The sequence below is a fragment of the Salvelinus fontinalis genome, chromosome 1, assembly GCF_029448725.1.
Source record: "Salvelinus fontinalis isolate EN_2023a chromosome 1, ASM2944872v1, whole genome shotgun sequence".
In the NCBI taxonomy this organism is placed as follows: Eukaryota; Metazoa; Chordata; class Actinopteri; order Salmoniformes; family Salmonidae; genus Salvelinus; species Salvelinus fontinalis.
This window is the reverse complement of record NC_074665.1, coordinates 33509476-33526791: the sequence shown is the minus strand read 5'-3', so window position 1 is coordinate 33526791 and position 17316 is coordinate 33509476. Positions and strand designations below refer to the sequence as shown.

Sequence of the window (17316 nt, the reverse complement as noted above, 5' to 3'; positions counted from 1 at the left end):
ATTCACGCACTTATCAACAGAACATCCCTGGTCATCCCTACTGCATCCGATCTGGCGGACTCACTAAACACACATGCTTCATTTGTAAATTATGTTTGAATGTCGGAGTGTCCCCCTGGCTATCTGTAAATAATTAAAAAACTAAAAAGTGGTGCCGTCTGGTTTGCTAAATGTAAGGAATTTGAAATGATTTATAATTTTACTTTTGATACTTAAGTATATTTTAGCAATTACATTTACTTTTGATACTTAAGTATATTTTAAACCAAATACTTTGACTTTTACTCAAGTAGAATTTTACTGTGTGACTTACTTGAGTCCTTTTCTATTAAGGTATCTTTACTTCTACTCAAGTATGACAATTGAGTACTTTTTCCACCACTGTTTTCATACGGATTTTAGAATATTCACATTAAAATCTGTAGCCAATTGGATGGAAACCTAGCTAGTGACAGCTTGAGATAAACAAGAATGGAAAATGCTCTACTTCTAGATAAACACTAAAACCTAATATACCCTGTCGCTTCACAAGATAAAACCTTCTGCTGTCTTACAGCATTGTTCCGGAATAAAAAGAGAAAAAAGAAAGAAACAAAGTCACACACTCTAATTATTCTCATAGTTCACTCTCTGTTATTCAGCACCTCTACAAAAAAAAATGGGTTGTGCGTCAGCTTATGCATTTTACTAGACTAGAATAAAAAGATGACATTTAACATGTGACAGCACATATTCAAGACTACACACTCATTCTATTGCAACATGTTGGGAAGTAAATGATTCATACCATAGAAAAATCACTGCTCCCTCTTCAAACACTTTCACTTACCATTTTCACAAAGCCAAGGCATTTTGCTGCATTCATAATGCATATGTACTAAGGAACTGCATTACGGGGAAGTGATTTTTGTCTATTCTGCTATTTCCTTTACTTCAGCTCTCAGAGCCAGAAAAGTGGAGCATTAAGGTGTCCCTGATTTCTCTCATCTGGTAATGGTAATGGTTGTTCCTTTCACACTCAGTCCACCTGCTTAGTGACATTTTGGGACAAGTTTTCAGTACCTGCATATTACACAAGCACATTTTGGACTGTCCATTTGTGTTTTCTGATACAGTCTGATGCTGGAGGTTATTAATGGTGGATAATGCTCTTTTGAGGCCCATTTCATGTGTTCAGATAAAAACACTATCTACTCTCAGAGAGAAGAGAGATGTGTTAATGAAGCCACTGTGACTAAAAGGTGGGTGTTCAAGTGCTAAGCAAAAAATAAAGGGTAACAGCAATGAGTAAGCACAGCGAAGCACAGAATGGGTGCATCAATTAATAGGAATGAGTGTCATGCTAATCATTCTGTGCACAAATTGATGACAGGCTGTCGCTTAAGTCTTGGCTGCATAATACCATTTCTTCTGATTTGTGTTGGGGTGCAGTCTACCTCTTTATAGTGTCAAACATATGATTACATGCCAGTTTGTTCATTCAGAAGTGTGTCTCAATAATTTTGATGGACTATCCTTGAGGCAATATTTAGCTTGTTATTAATGAATCAATTGCGACAGCAGACAGGGACATGTGGTGAGTTGTTATTCAGGGAGGGTTTCTTCAGTTTCCATTTGAAGAGTTATAAATGTGTGAGTGCTCACATTTTTACAGCCTCAACAAACTGTTCATTACTGATTGATGCTTATTGATTGTTGCTTATTGATTGATGCTTATTGATTGATGCTTATTGATTGATGCGCCAGCATGCTTTTCCTTAGTGTTTCTGTCCAGTGAAGATTCCTTTGCTTCAGCTGAAAGACTTGCAATTTATCAGTTTCAGCGGCATCTTAATAGTAGAATAGTGTTGCTCAAGCCCATGTTAAAGGAGAAACCATTCCCTGCAGCTGTATGCCATGTCGTGGCTGCAGCTTCAGGAGTGGGTATTTGGGTCCATGCTGCTTGAAGGGGTGATTTATGTGAATATCTTTTTCGCCAGTCGGGAAAGACAGATGGGGTTTCTCGAGACAATGGCTAATGTTTCACATTGGGAACCAGAGCTAAGTAGGTTATAATGTAGGTTACGTGTAACTGACGATTGTTGAACAGAGATTGTACATTTCATTGCAACTGCATCCTTTATGAAATCAATGTTTTTATTTGTCACATGCGCCGAATACAACAGGTGTGGACCTTACCATGAAATGCTTACTTACAAGCCCTTAACCAACAATGCAGTTCAAGAAATAGAGTTTAGAAAATATTTACTAAATAAACTAAAGTAAAAAATAAAATGAAAAGTAACACAATAAAATAGCAATAACGAGGCTATTGTCACGATCGTGTGGAGGAGAGACGGACCAAAACGCAGCATTTGGAAAATAAGCCATCTTCCTTTTATTGAGAAGAAGGAAAAACGAAACAAAAACACTTACAAACTAACCAAAACAATAAACGACGTGAAGCTAATAAACGTCGTGCACACACACAGGCTACAAACGTTCAACATAGACAATTACCCACAACAAACTAAAGCCTATGGCTACCTTAAATATGGCTCCCAATCAGAGACAACAGAAATCAGCTGTCTCTAATTGGGAACCCATTCAGGCAACCATAGACTTTCCTAGACAACTACACCCAACATAGACACAGCTAGACACATACACTCAACACAAACCCATACACTACACCCAACACCCCCTTTACCATATAACCACCCAAAACCGACAAAACACAAAACATTCCCCCATGTCACACCCTGACCTAACTAAAATAATAAAGAAAACAAAGAATATTCTAAGGCCAGGGCGTGACATAACCCCCCCCCCCCCTTAAGGTGCGAACTCCGGGCGCACCAGCACACAGTCTAGGGGAGGGTCTGGGTGGGCTTCCTTCCACGGTGGCGGCTCCGGCACTGGTCGTGGTCCCCACCCCACCACAGTCACTAACCGCCTCCGTAGCTTCCTCCAAATGGCCCCCCTCCACATTAACCCCACTGAATTAAGGGGCAGTTCCGGACTAAGGGGCAGTTCCGGACTAAGGGGCAGCTCCGGACTAAGGGGCAGCTCCGGACTAAGGGGTAGTACCAGGATAAGGGGCAGCACCAGGATAAGGGAGAGCACCAGGATAAGGGGCAGCACCAGGATAAGGGGCAGCTCCGGACTGAGGAACGGCAGCTCCGGACTGAGGGACGGCAGCTCCGGACTGAGGGACGGCAGCTCCGGACTGAGGGACGGCAGCTCCGGACTGAGGGACGGCAGCTCCGGACTGAGGGACGGCAGCTCCGGACTGAGGGACGGCAGCTCCGGACTGAGGGACGGCAGCTCCGGACTGAGGGACGGCAGCTCCGGAATGAGGGACGGCAGCTCCGGACTGAGGGACGGCAGCTCCGGACTCAGGGACGGCCCATGGCTGGCTGACGGATCTGGCTGCTCATGGCTGGCTGACGGATCTGGCTGCTCATGGCTGGCTGACGGATCTGGCTGCACATGGCTGGCTGGCGGATCTGGCTGCACATGGCTGGCTGGCGGATCTGGCAGATCCTGTCTGGTTGCCGGCTCTGGCAGATCCTGTCTGGTTGGCGGCTCTGGCAGATCCTGTCTGGTTGGCGGCTCTGGCAGATCCTGTCTGACGAATGGCTCTAGCGGCTCCTGACTGACGAACGGCTCGGGACAGACGGGCGGCTCTAATGGCTCGGGGCAGACGGATGGCTCAGATGGCGCTGGGTAGACGGATGGCTCAGATGGCGCTGGGTAGACGGATGGCTCAGACTCTGGCCGGCTGAGGCGCACTGTAGGCCTGGTGCGTGGTGCCGGAACTGGTGATACCGGGCTGGGGACACGCATCTCAGGGCTAGTGCGGGGAGAAGGAACAGGGCATACTGGACCCTGGGAGCGCACATTAGGCCTAGTGCGTGATGCCGGAACTGGTGGTACCGGACTGGGGACACGCATCTCAGGGCTAGTGCGGGGATAAGGGACAGGGCATACTGGACCCTGGGAGCGCACATTAGGCCTAGTGCGTGGTGCCGGAACTGGTGGTACCGGACTGGGGACACGCATCTCAGGGCTAGTGCGGGGAGCAGCAACAGGACGCACAGGACTCTGGGAACACACAGGAGGCTTGGTGCGTGGTTTAGGCACTGGTGGTAAAGGGCTGGAGACACGCACCATAGGGCTAGTGCGTGGAGGAGGCACTGGTGGTACTGGGCTGGGGACTGTCACAGGAGAGTTAGTACATGGGGCTAATACAGGAGGTGCAGGACTAGGGAGGCGTACAGGAGGCCTGGTTCGTAGGACTGTCATTCCCAGACGGTTAGCACGCACATCAGGACGAGCATGTAGAGCTGACTCAGGTAACATCACATCCCGCACACGCTCTGTCGGGTGGATCTTGTGCCTCACGCACCAACACAGCAGCTCCCTCATTTTTCTCTCTTCCAACCTCCCCAATAAATCCTTAACAGTCTCTGTATCATTCCCATTGCTCACCTCCAATATCAGCCCGACTGGCTCAGGTTCCCTCTTAGAGTCCTCACGGGTAGCACGGGAAGTTGACGCAGATCTCCCATCTGGACTCGCCACACTCCCCAAATTTTTGGGTACTACTCACGGGTCTCCAGCCTTGCTTCCGTGCTGCCTCCTCATATCGCCTCCTCTCGGCTTTCGCTGCCTCCAGCTCTTCACGAGGGAGGCGATATTCTCCCGGTTGTGCCCAAGGTCCCTTACCATCCAGTATCTCCTCCCATGTCCAAGAATCCTGTGTAGGTGGGTCCTGTTGCCGCTTTACATGCCGCTTGGTCCTGCATTGGTGGGTAATTCTGTCACGATCGTGTGGGGGAGAGACGGACCAAAACGCAGCATTTGGAAAATAAGCCATCTTCCTTTTATTGAGAAGAAGGAAAAACGAAACAAAAACACTTACAAACTAACCAAAACAATAAACGACCGTGAAGCTAATAAACGTTGTGCACACACACAGGCTACAAACGTTCAACATAGACAATTACCCACAACAAACTAAAGCCTATGGCTACCTTAAATATGGCTCCCAATCAGAGACAACAGAAATCAGCTGTCTCTAATTGGGAACCCATTCAGGCAACCATAGACTTTCCTAGACAACTACACCCAACATAGACACAGCTAGACACATACACTCAACACAAACCCATACACTACACCCAACACCCCCTTTACCATATAACCACCCAAAACCGACAAAACACAAAACATTCCCCCATGTCACACCCTGACCTAACTAAAATAATAAAGAAAACAAAGAATACTAAGGCCAGGGCGTGACAGCTATACACAGGGGGTCAATGTAAATACAGTGGTTTGCGAAATTATTCACCCCCTTGGCATTTTTTCCTATTTTGTTGCCTTACAACTGGGAATTAAAATGGATTTTTGGCGGGTTTGTATGATTTGATTTACCCAACATGCCTACCACTTTGAAGATGCAACATATTTTTATTGTGAAACAAACAAGAAAGAAGACAAGAAAACAGAAAACTTGAGCGTGCATAACTATTCAACCCCCCCCCCCCCCCCCCCCCCCAAGTCAATACTTTGTAGAGCCACCTTTTGCAGCAATTACAGCTGCAAGTCTCTTGGAGTATGTCTCTATAAGCTTGGCACATCTAGCCACTGGGATTTTTGCCCAATCTTCAAGGCAAAATTGCTCCAGTTCCTTCAAGTTTGATGGGTTCCGCTGGTGGACAGCAATCTTTGTCATACCACAGATTCTCAATTGGATTGAGGTCTGGGCTTTGACTAGGCCATTCTGAGACATTTTAATGTTTCCCCTTAATCCACTCAAGTGTTGCTTAAGGTCATTGTCCTGCTGGAAGGTGAACCTCCGTCCCAGTCTCAAATCTCTGGAAGACTGAAACATGTTTCCCTCAAGAATTTCCCTGTATTTAGCGCCATCCATCATTCCTTCAATTCTGACCAGTTTCCCAGTCCCTGCCGATGAAAAATGGATGCTGTTCTCGGGGTGATGAGAGGTGTTGGGTTTGCGCTAGACATAGCGTTTTCGTTGATGGCCAATAAGCTCAATTTTAGTCTCATCTGACCAGAGTCTCCCACATGCCTTTTGGCAAACACCAAACATGTTTATTTTGCTTATTTTTTTCTGGACACTCTTCTGTAAAGCCCAGCTCTGTGGAGTGTACGGATTAAAGTGGTCCTATGGACAGATACTCTAATCTCCGCTGTGGAGTTTTGCAGCTCCTTCAGGGTTATCTTTGGTTTCTTTGTTGCCTCTCTGATTAATGCCCTCCTTGCCTGGTCTGTGAGTTTTGGTGGGCGGCCCTCTCTTGGCAGATGTTGTGGTGCCATATTCTTTATATTTTTTAATAATGGATTTAATGGTGCTCCGTGGGATGTTCAAAGTTTAGGATATTTTTTTATAACCCAACCCTGATCTGTACTTCTCCACAACTTTGTCCCTGACCTGTTTGGAGAGCTCATTGGTCTACATAGTGCCGCTTGCTTGGTGGTGCCCCTTGCTTAGTGGTGTTGCAGACTCTGGAGCCTTTCAGAACAGGTGTATATATACTGAGATCATGTGACAGATCATGTGACACTTAGATTGCACACAGGTGGACTTTATTTAGCTAATTATGTGACTTCTGAATGTAATTGGTTGCACCAGATCTTATTTAGGGGGTTTCATAGCAAAGGGGGTGAATAGATATGCACGCACCACTTTCCCGTTTTTTAAATGTATTTTATTTTTTGAAACAAGTAATTTTTTTTATTTCACTTCACCAATTTGGACTCTTCTGTGTATGTCCATTACATGAAATCCAAATAAAAATAAATTTAAATTACAGGTTGTAATGCAACAAAATAGGAAAAACGCCAAGGGGGGTGAATACTTTTGCAAGGCACTGTAGTCCGGGGTGCCATGTGATTTAATTGTTCAGCAGTCTTTTGCTTGGGGTAAGAAGCTGTTAAGGAGCTTTTTGGACCTAGACTTGGCGCTCCGGTAACGCTTGCCATGTGGTAGCAGAGAGAACAGTCTATGACTTGGAAGACTGGAGAATTTGAAACATTTTTGGGCCTTCCTCTGACACCGCCTAGTATATACACTTCCATTCAAAAGTTTGGGGTCACTTAGAAATGTCCTTGTTTTTGAAAGATAAATGATTCATACCATAGAAAAATTTCCTCTTCAAACACTTTCACTTACCTTTTTTTTTACCACTTACCAAGAGTCGCCTCTTCACTGTTGACGTTGAGGCTGGTATTTTGCGGGTACTATTTAATGAAGCTGCCAGTTGACACTTGTGAGGCATCTGTTTCTCAAACTAGGCACTCTAATGCATTTACATTTACATTTAAGTCATTTAGCAGACGCTCTTATCCAGAGCGACTTACAAATTGGTGCATTCACCTTATGATATCCAGTGGAACAGCCACTTTACAATAGTGCATCTAAATCTTTTAAGGGGGGGGGGTTAGAAGGATTACTTTATCCTATCCTAGGTATTCCTTAAAGAGGTGGGGTTTCAGGTGTCTCCGGAAGGTGGTGATTGACTCCGCTGTCCTGGCGTCGTGAGGGAGTTTGTTCCACCATTGGGGTGCCAGAGCAGCGAACAGTTTTGACTGGGCTGAGCGGGAACTGTACTTCCTCAGAGGTAGGGAGGAGAGCAGGCCAAAGGTGGATGAACGCAGTGCCCTTGTTTGGGTGTAGGGCCTGATCAGAGCCTGAAGGTACGGAGGTGCCGTTCCCCTCACAGCTCCGTAGGCAAGCACCATGGTCTTGTAGCGGATGCGAGCTTCAACTGGAAGCCAGTGGAGAGAGCGGAGGAGCAGGGTGACGTGAGAGAACTTGGGAAGGTTGAACACCAGACGGGCTGCGGCGTTCTGGATGAGTTGTAGGGGTTTAATGGCACAGGCAGGGAGCCCAGCCAACAGCGAGTTGCAGTAATCCAGACGGGAGATGACAAGTGCCTGGATTAGGACCTGCGCCGCTTCCTGTGTGAGGCAGGGTCGTACTCTGCGGATGTTGTAGAGCATGAACCTACAGGAACGGGCCACCGCCTTGATGTTAGTTGAGAACGACAGGGTGTTGTCCAGGATCACGCCAAGGTTCTTAGCGCTCTGGGAGGAGGACACAATGGAGTTGTCAACCGTGATGGCGAGATCATGGAACGGGCAGTCCTTCCCCGGGAGGAAGAGCAGCTCCGTCTTGCCGAGGTTCAGCTTGAGGTGGTGATCCGTCATCCACACTGATATGTCTGCCAGACATGCAGAGATGCGATTCGCCACCTGGTTATCAGAAGGGGGAAAGGAGAAGATTAATTGTGTGTCGTCTGCATAGCAATGATAGGAGAGACCATGTGAGGTTATGACAGAGCCAAGTGACTTGGTGTATAGCGAGAAAAGGAGAGGGCCTAGAACAGAGCCCTGGGGGACACCAGTGGTGAGAGCACGTGGTGAGGAGACAGATTCTCGCCACGCCACCTGGTAGGAGCGACCTGTCAGGTAGGACGCAATCCAAGTGTGGGCCGCGCCGGAGATGCCCAACTCGGAGAGGGTGGAGAGGAGGATCTGATGGTTCACAGTATCAAAGGCAGCCAATAGGTCTAGAAGGATGAGAGCAGAGGAGAGAGAGTTAGCATTAGCAGTGCGGAGCGCCTCCGTGACACAGAGAAGAGCAGTCTCAGTTGAATGACTAGTCTTGAAACCTGACTGATTTGGATCAAGAAGGTCATTCTGAGAGAGATAGCAGGAGAGCTGGCCAAGGACGGCACGTTCAAGAGTTTTGGAGAGAAAAGAAAGAAGGGATACTGGTCTGTAGTTGTTGACATCGGAGGGATCGAGTGTAGGTTTTTTCAGAAGGGGTGCAACTCTCGCTCTCTTGAAGACGGAAGGGACGTAGCCAGTGGTCAAGGATGAGTTGATGAGTGAGGTGAGATAAGGGAGAAGGTCTCCGGAAATGGTCTGGAGAAGAGAGGAGGGGATAGGGTCAAGCGGGCAGGTTGTTGGGTGGCCGGCCGTCACAAGACGCGAGATTTCATCTGGGGAGAGAGGGGAGAAAGAGGTCAAAGCACAGGTTAGGGCAGTGTGAGGATCGGATGTCGTCAACCTTCTTTTCAAAATGGTTGACGAAGTCATCCGCAGAGAGGGAGGAGGGGGGGGGGGAGGAGGATTCAGGAGGGAGGAGAAGGTGGCAAAGAGCTTCCTAGGGTTAGAGGCAGATGCTTGGAATTTCGAGTGGTAGAAAGTGGCTTTAGCAGCAGAGACAGAAGAGGAAAATGTAGAGCGGAGGGAGTGAAAGGATGCCAGGTACGCAGGGAGGCGAGTTCTCCTCCATTTCCACTCGGCTGCCCGGAGCCCTGTGCTGTGAGCTTGCAATGAGTCGTCGAGCCACGGAGCAGGAGGGGAGGACCGAGCCGGCCTGGAGGATAGGGGACATAGAGAGTCAAAGGATGCAGAAAGGGAGGAGAGGAGGGTTGGGGAGGCAGAATCAGGAGATAGGTTGGAGAAGGTTTGAGCAGAGGGAAGAGATGATAGGATGGAAGAGGAGAGAGTAGCGGGGGAGAGAGAGCGAAGGTTTGGACGGCGCGATACCATCCGAGTAGGGGCAGAGTGGGAAGTGTTGGATGAGAGCGAGAGGGAAAAGGATACAAGGTAGTGGTCGGAGACTTGGAGGGGAGTTGCAATGAGATTAGTGGAAGAACAGCATCTAGTAAAGATGAGGTCAAGCGCATTGCCTGCCTTGTGAGTAGGGGGGGAAGGTGAGAGGGTGAGGTCAAAAGAGGAGAGGAGTGGAAAGAGGGAGGCAGAGAGGAATGAGTCAAAGGTAGATGTGGGGAGGTTAAAGTCACCCAGAACTGTGAGAGGTGAGCCATCCTCAGGGAAGGAACTTATCAAGGCGTCAAGCTCATTGATGAACTCTCCAAGGGAACCTGGAGGGCGATAAATGATAAGGATGTTAAGCTTGAAAGGGCTGGTAACTGTGACAGCATGGAATTCAAAGGAGGCGATAGACAGATGGGTCAGGGGAGAAAGAGAGAATGTCCACTTGGGAGAGATGAGGATCCCAGTGCCACCACCCCGCTGACCAGAAGCTCTCGGGGTGTGCGAGAACACGTGGGCAGACGAGGAGAGAGCAGTAGGAGTAGCAGTGTTATCTGTGGTAATCCATGTTTCCGTCAGTGCCAAGAAGTCGAGGGACTGGAGGGAAGCATAGGCTGAGATGAACTCTGCCTCGTTGGCCGCAGATCGGCAGTTCCAGAGGCTGCCGGAGACCTGGAACTCCACGTGGGTCGTGCGCGCTGGGACCACCAGGTTAGGGTGGCAGCGGCCACGTGGTGTGAAGCGTTTGTATGGTCTGTGCAGAGAGGAGAGAACAGGGATAGACAGACACATAGTTGACAGGCTACAGAAGAGGCTACGCTAATGCAAAGGAGATTGGAATGACAAGTGGACTACACGTCTCGAATGTTCAGAAAGTTAAGCTTACGTAGCAAAAATCTTATTGACTAAAATTATTAAAATGATGCAGTACTGGGCCTCCCGGGTGGCGCAGTGGTCTAGGGCACTGCATCGCAGTGCTAACTGCGCCACCAGAGTCTCTGGGTTCGATTGGGCTAGCGTCGTCCGGGACCGGCACAATCGTCCGGCACAATTGGGCTAGCGTCGTCCGGGTTAGGGAGGGTTTGGCCGGTAGGGATTTCCTTGTCTCATCGCGCTCCAGCGACTCCTGTGGCGGGCTGGGCGCAGTGCGCGCTAACCAAGGGGGCCAGGTGCACGGTGTTTCCTCCGACACATTGGCGCGGCTGGCTTCCGGGTTGGAGGCGCGCTGTGTTAAAGAAGCAGTGCGGCTTGGTTGGGTTGTGCTTCGGAGGACGCATGGCTTTCGACCTTCGTCTCTCCCGAGCCCGTACGGGAGTTGTAGCGATGAGACAAGATAGTAATTACTAGCGATTGGATACCACGAAAAATTGGGGAGAAAAGGGGATAAAAATAAATAAATTTAAAAAAAATAAAAAAAATTATGCAGTACTGCTGACTGGTGAAGTAGGCTAGCTAGCAGTGGCTGCGTTGTTGACTTTGTTTGAAAGTGTTGCTGGCTAGGTAGCCTCGATAACTGGCTAGGTAACCTCGATAACTGGCTAGATAATTACTCTAAACTACACAATTATCTTAGATACAAGGACAGCAAAGACAACTAAGTAGCTAGCTAACACTACACTAATCAAATCGTTCCGTTGTACTGTTTCGGTAGAAGTTGGCTAGCTGGCTAGCTAGCAGTGTTGACAACGTTAGGCCGGTGAAAATAGCTGGCTAGCTGACTTTGTTTGAAAGTGGAGCTGGCTAGGTAACCTCGATAACTGGCTAGATAATTACTCTAAACTACACAATTATCTTAGATACAAAGACAGCAAAGACAACTATGTAGCTAGCTAACACTACACTAATCAAATCGTTCCGTTGTACTGTTTCTGTAGAAGTTGGCTAGCTGGCTAGCTAGCAGTGTTGACAACGTTAGAAGATTCGATAATTCGATAATAATCTAAACTACACAATTATCTTTGATACAAAGACGGCTATGTAGCTAGCTAAGAAAAAAAGTGCTAAGATCAAACAAATCAAACCGTTGTACTGTAATGAAATGAAATTAAATGTAATACTACCTGTGGAGCGAAGCGAAATGCGACTACTCGCTCCAACCCGGAACTCGCTAATGCACTTGTCCTCTTGCTCAGTTGTGCACCGGGGCCTGCCACTCCTCTTTCTATTCTGGTTGGAGACAGTTTGTGCTGTTCTGTGAAGGGAGTAGTACACAGCGTTGTACAAGAACTTCAGCTTATTGGAAATTTCTCGCATAGAATAGCCTTCGTTTCTCAGAACAAGAATAGACTGACGAGTTTCAGAAGAAAGTTATTTGTTTCTGAAAATTTTGAGCCTGTAATGGAACCCACAAATGCTGATGCTCCAGATACTCAACTAGTCTAAAGACGGCCAGTTTTATTGCTTATTTCATTTTAAAAAAAACTGTTTTCAGCTGTGCTAACATAAGTGCAAAAGGGTTTTCTAATGATCAATTAGCCTTTTAAAATGATCAACTTGGATTAGCTAACACAACGTGCCATTGGAACACAGGAGTGATGGTTGCTGATAATGGGCCTCTGTACGCCTTTTCCAGCTACTATAGTCATTTACAACATTTACAATGTCTACACTATATTTCGGATCAATTTGATGTTATTTTAATGGACAAAAAATGTGCTTTTCTTTCAAAAACAAGAATTTCTAAGTGACCCCAAACTTTTGAACGGTAGTGTAGGTCCTGGATGACAGGAAGCTTGGCCCCAGTGATGTACTGGGCTGTACGCTTTACCCTCCTTAGCGCCTTATGGTCAGATGCCGAGCAGTTGCCATACCATGCGGTGAAGCAACCGGTCAGGATGCTCTCGATGGTGCAGCTGTAGAACTTTTTGTGTATTTGGGGATCATGCCAAATCTTTTCAGTCTCCTGAGAGGGAAACGGTGTTGTCGTGCCCTCTTCACGACTGTCTTGGTGTGTTTGGACCATGATAGTTTGTTGGTGATGTGGACACCAAGGAACTTGAAGCTCTCAACCTGCTCCACTGCAGCCCCGTCGATGTTAATTCGGGCCTGTTCGGCCCTCCTTTTCCTGTAGTATCCATTGGATATCTGTGTTTTACAAAGTTGTACAGTATGTTGTATGGTATGTTGCTTGATATGCTCATGATGTTGAAATGGTTTTGTTTACAACTATTAGTAAATATTTTTGGTTAATGGTCATTTGTGCATCAGTAACATTATCTTTCATCAGAGAGACAATCCAATGAAGGGCAACGAATTAAGGCATGTCTTCCATTTAGCCAAATGATAAACAGCTCAGTGGGATCATTGTTAGAGTGGGTGGAATGGCCCTACTGTGTCTGCCATTCCATCCACTCCAACCACAATCCCACTAAACTTTTTTTCAGGTCTTGGATTGACTGTATACAAGATCATGAGATTGACTGAGACCAATTTAACAGTTTATTCAATTCCTCTTTTGCCAGGGCCAAACTGTTATGCAGACACACAAGTGATCCCAGCTGGACGTGAGGTGAAGATTGATGAGTGTTCAATCTGTTACTGCACGTATGAGGAGGGCACGTGGCAGATTGAGCGTCAGGCCACCTGCAGCAAGAATGAATGCTAGCAGAACTAGAGACTGGCACTGGAAGTGGGCATGGGGGCAGGGGCTATGGGGCCATAGGTGCTCCCACCATGATAATTGCCAGTAAGTACGCAACTCAATGCTAGCCTGACTAAACCAAAGTGAACGCTGTTGAGCACAAACAATGGTGAGCGCAGTGTTCATTCTGGTTTGACCAGGCTAACCCAACGCAGCCTTCACTCAGTCTAAACCTGACGTCAGGGTCACCCTCCAGACCGTATGATTTCTGCATTTATAATCACATGGATTATTAAATCAAGCTTTGTATGAAGATTTGTAATCCACATACAGAATATCTATTTATCTATGTACTGAATTATTTATGGAGATATATAGTAGAAAAACTATAAACTAGCCAAAATATATTTTTTATAGGCACTGTATTTTATTAAGCTGCTATGTATTGGGGTTATAGGTCAAATAAACATCATGGAATGTATAGAATCCTTACTGTACAGCTGTCTGTGTTTTATAGAGGTAGAAACCATAGCCTACAGAGAGGCAGTGTCATTACCTGAAGTTAACCAATTGGTAAGGTTTCAATATGACAACTTAACGCAATTTTGAAAATGACTTATTGAAGAAATGTAAGAAATTACTTGACTGTTTAATGATTTAGCTCAGTTTTCTTGCCATTTTGATGTGTTTTGATTTTATGTGCATTTTGTAAGCAGTTCTCTATTATGTATTCATGTTTAAAATAAACAGCAACCTGTGCACTGTAGGTGGTTGTATGGTAATATCAATTCCTTGACCCAAATACAGTTTGTAGATGTCGTAGCACACATCCTATTGATTCATATAGATTTAGATATTTAATTTTTGCAACTGTTAGCTCACGAGACTGTTTTTATATGCTTGATGCAAGAGCTGATGGTTAATATTTCATAGACTGTCAAGAGAACATAGATGAAAGTATTAAACAATTGTGCCAATTAATATGCAACAGCTATCTGCATTACAATAGAGGTCCAATGGTAACTGAAAATCTTGAATTTCCATAAAATCTGCCTAAGGACATAAGCTGGAATCGTGTTATTTTGAACTGAATTAATAAGGAGGAGACTGGGCTCTAATTACGTTGATCCCCACTTCCGGCTCTCTTTCCCAGATGTAAAAGCTTTGCTGACTGGGAATATGTCAGTCAGAATGAATATTTAGGAAAGAGAGAAGGTTGTCTTTAATCATACAGGTAGGCTAATGATGAAAAGACAGTACAATGCCATGATACAGTGCATTTGGAAAGTATTCAGACCCCTTCCCTTTTTCCACATTTTGTTACATACAGCCTCATTCTAAAACCTGTTTTTGCTTCATCAGTATGGGGTATTGTGTGTAGATTGATGAGGGATTTATTTTTTTATTTTTTTAATAAGGCTGTACTGTAACAAAATGTGGAAAAGGGGTCTGAATACTTTCCGAATGCACTGTATAATTGGGTACTAAAACCAGCTCCTGGGTTGGAGACAAAATCTGTAATGGTGGATTTAGTGTTCAGCTCTATTTTTGTATTGAGCCATTTTCACTCACAGTGTGATCTGTTGTAGTAGTACCAGATATGTATACATCTAAACAGCAAAAAAATAAACGTCCTCTCATTGTCAACTGCGTTTATTTTCAGCCAACTTAACATGTGTAAATAGCTGTATGAACATAACAAGATTCAACAACTGAGACATAAACTGAACAAGTTCCACAGACGTGTGACTAACAGAAATGGAAAAATGTGTCCCTGAACAAAGAGGGGGTCGAAATCAAAAGTAACAGTCAGTATCTGGTGGCCACCAGCTGCATTAAGTACTGCAATGCATCTCCTCCTCATGGACTGCACCAAATTTGCCAGTTCTTGCTGTGAGATGTTACCACACTCTTCCACCATGGCACCTGCAAGTTCCCGGACATTTCTGGGGAGAATGGCCCTAGCCCTCACCCTCCGATCCAACAGGTTCCAGACGTGCTCAATGGGATTGAGATCCGGGCTCTTCGCTGGCCATGGCAGAACACTGGCATTCCTGTCTTGCAGGAAATCACGCACAGAACGAGAAGTATGGCTGGTGACATTGTCTTGCTGGAGGGTCATGTCAGGATGAGCCTGCAGGAAGGGTACCACATGAGGGAGGAAGATGTCTTCCCTGTAACGCACAGCGTCGAGATTGCCTGCAATGACAACAAGCTCAGTCTGATGATGCTGTGGCACACTGCCCCAGACCATGACGGACCCTCCACCTCCAAAGTGATCCCGCTCCAGAGTACAGGCCTTGGTGTAATGCTCATTCCTTCGACAATAAACACCAATCCACCCATCACCCCTGGTGAGACAAAACCGCGACTCGACAGAGAAGAGCACTTTTTACCAGTCCTGTCTGGTCCAGCGACAGTGGGTTTGTGCCCATAGGCGACGTTGTTGCCGGTGATGTCTGGTGTGGACCTGCCTTACAACAGGCCTACAAGCCCTCAGTCCAGCCTCTCTCAGCCTAATGCGGACAGTCTGAGCACTGATGGAGGGATTGTGCGTTCCTGGTTTAACTCGGGCAGTTGTTGTTGCCATTCTGCACCTGTCCCGCAGGTGTGATGTTCGGATGTACCTGTAACGGTCCTGACCTGTTTTATGTTGTTTTTGTATGTGTTTTAGGTCAGGGCATGTGTTTTGGGTGGGCAGTCTATGTTATCTGTTTCTATGTTGGTTTTGGTTGCCTGGTATGGCTCTTAATTAGAGGCAGGTGTTTTGCGTTCTCCTCTAATTAAGAGTCATATTTAGGTAGGGTGTTCTCACTGTTTGTTTGTGGGTGATTGTCTTCCGTGTTTGTGTTATGTTTGCACCATACGGAACTGTATACGGTTTGTTCGGTTTATGTAGTCTGTTTCCTATTCGTGCGTTCTTCGTGTCTATGTAAGTTCTCATGTTTAGGTCAGTCTACGTCGTTTGTTATTTTGTATCATTTCAAGTGTAGTTCGTGTTCGTTTTTTTTCGTCTTGTTTAATAAATATGTGTTCAAACTTCGCTGCGCCTTGGTTCCCTCAATACTCCTCCTTTTCCGAAGATGGAGAGGAGGAGGATCGCCGTTACAGTACCGATCCTGTGCAGGTGTTGTTACATATGGTCTTCCACTTGCGAGAACGATCAGCTGTCCATCTTGTCTCCCTGTAGCGCTGTCTTAGGCGTCTCACAGTACGGTCATTGCAATTTATTGCCCTGGCCACATCTGCAGTCCTCAAGCTTCCTTGCAGCATGCCTAAGGCACGTTCACGCAGATGAGCAGGCACCCTGGGCATCTTTCTTTTGCTGATTTTCAGAGTCAGTAGAAAGGCCTCTTTAGTCTCCTAAGTTTTCATAACTGTGACCTTAGTTGCCTACCGTCTGTAAGCTGTCTTAACGACCATTCCACAGGTGCATGTTCATACATTTTTCATGGGTCATTGAACAAGCATGGGAAACAGTGTTTAAATCCTTTACAATGAAGATCTGTGAAGTTATTTGGATTTTTACGATTTATCTTTGAAAGTCAGGGTCCTGAAAAAGGGACCTTTCTTTTTTTGCTGAGTTTATGTCTGACTCTACTACAGACTACTTTTGGACAATTGCCCTTACATTTACATTTACATTTAAGTCATTTAGCAGACGCTCTTATCCAGAGCGACTTACCCTTCTTAATACTGGTGGAAGAATTTAGCCTAATCCCATTATGGGTTTACAAAGTAACAGCACAAGAACAGTGCATGATGAAAAGGAGGCAAATGCACAGATGTGGTGATGTTTTGTTGGAGAGGGTCTCTGTCTGCTCTTCAGCTTGGCTCTCGGTGCCCGGTCCCTAATGAGCAAGCCACACAGCAGCGCTCTTTGATCCAGGGTTGCCAGACAACGGTAGTGTGCCTCCAGCAGTGAGACGTGCCTGTGAGCCAGCCCTGCAGGATCGAGGTAAATAAGCCCAAATGTGTGCATTTACATGACAAGCTCCGCTCAAGCAGCAGGGGAGCAGTGCCACACATCCGTTTCTGTCTCTCCTCATCTACCCCTATTCCCATACGCTTCCGCTCCCTTCCAATTACATCTCAATTCGCTCTCAAGATATATGGATTGGGAATGTACTTGTGTAAAATGAATGCTCTCCTTTCCC

At 46.2% G+C, this 17316-nt stretch overlaps 1 protein-coding gene across 1 annotated transcript in view; it reads left to right on the top strand.

Moving 5' to 3' along the window:
• Nucleotides 1-13925, top strand: part of LOC129853360 (brorin-like) — a 48144-nt gene extending 34219 nt beyond the window's left edge. The window contains exon 4 of the mRNA XM_055919315.1: nucleotides 13041-13925. Coding sequence (XP_055775290.1) covers nucleotides 13041-13183 — 143 coding nt within the window. The 3' untranslated portion in view covers nucleotides 13184-13925. The remainder of the gene's footprint in view (nucleotides 1-13040) is intronic.
• Nucleotides 13926-17316: the final 3391 nt, after the last annotated feature.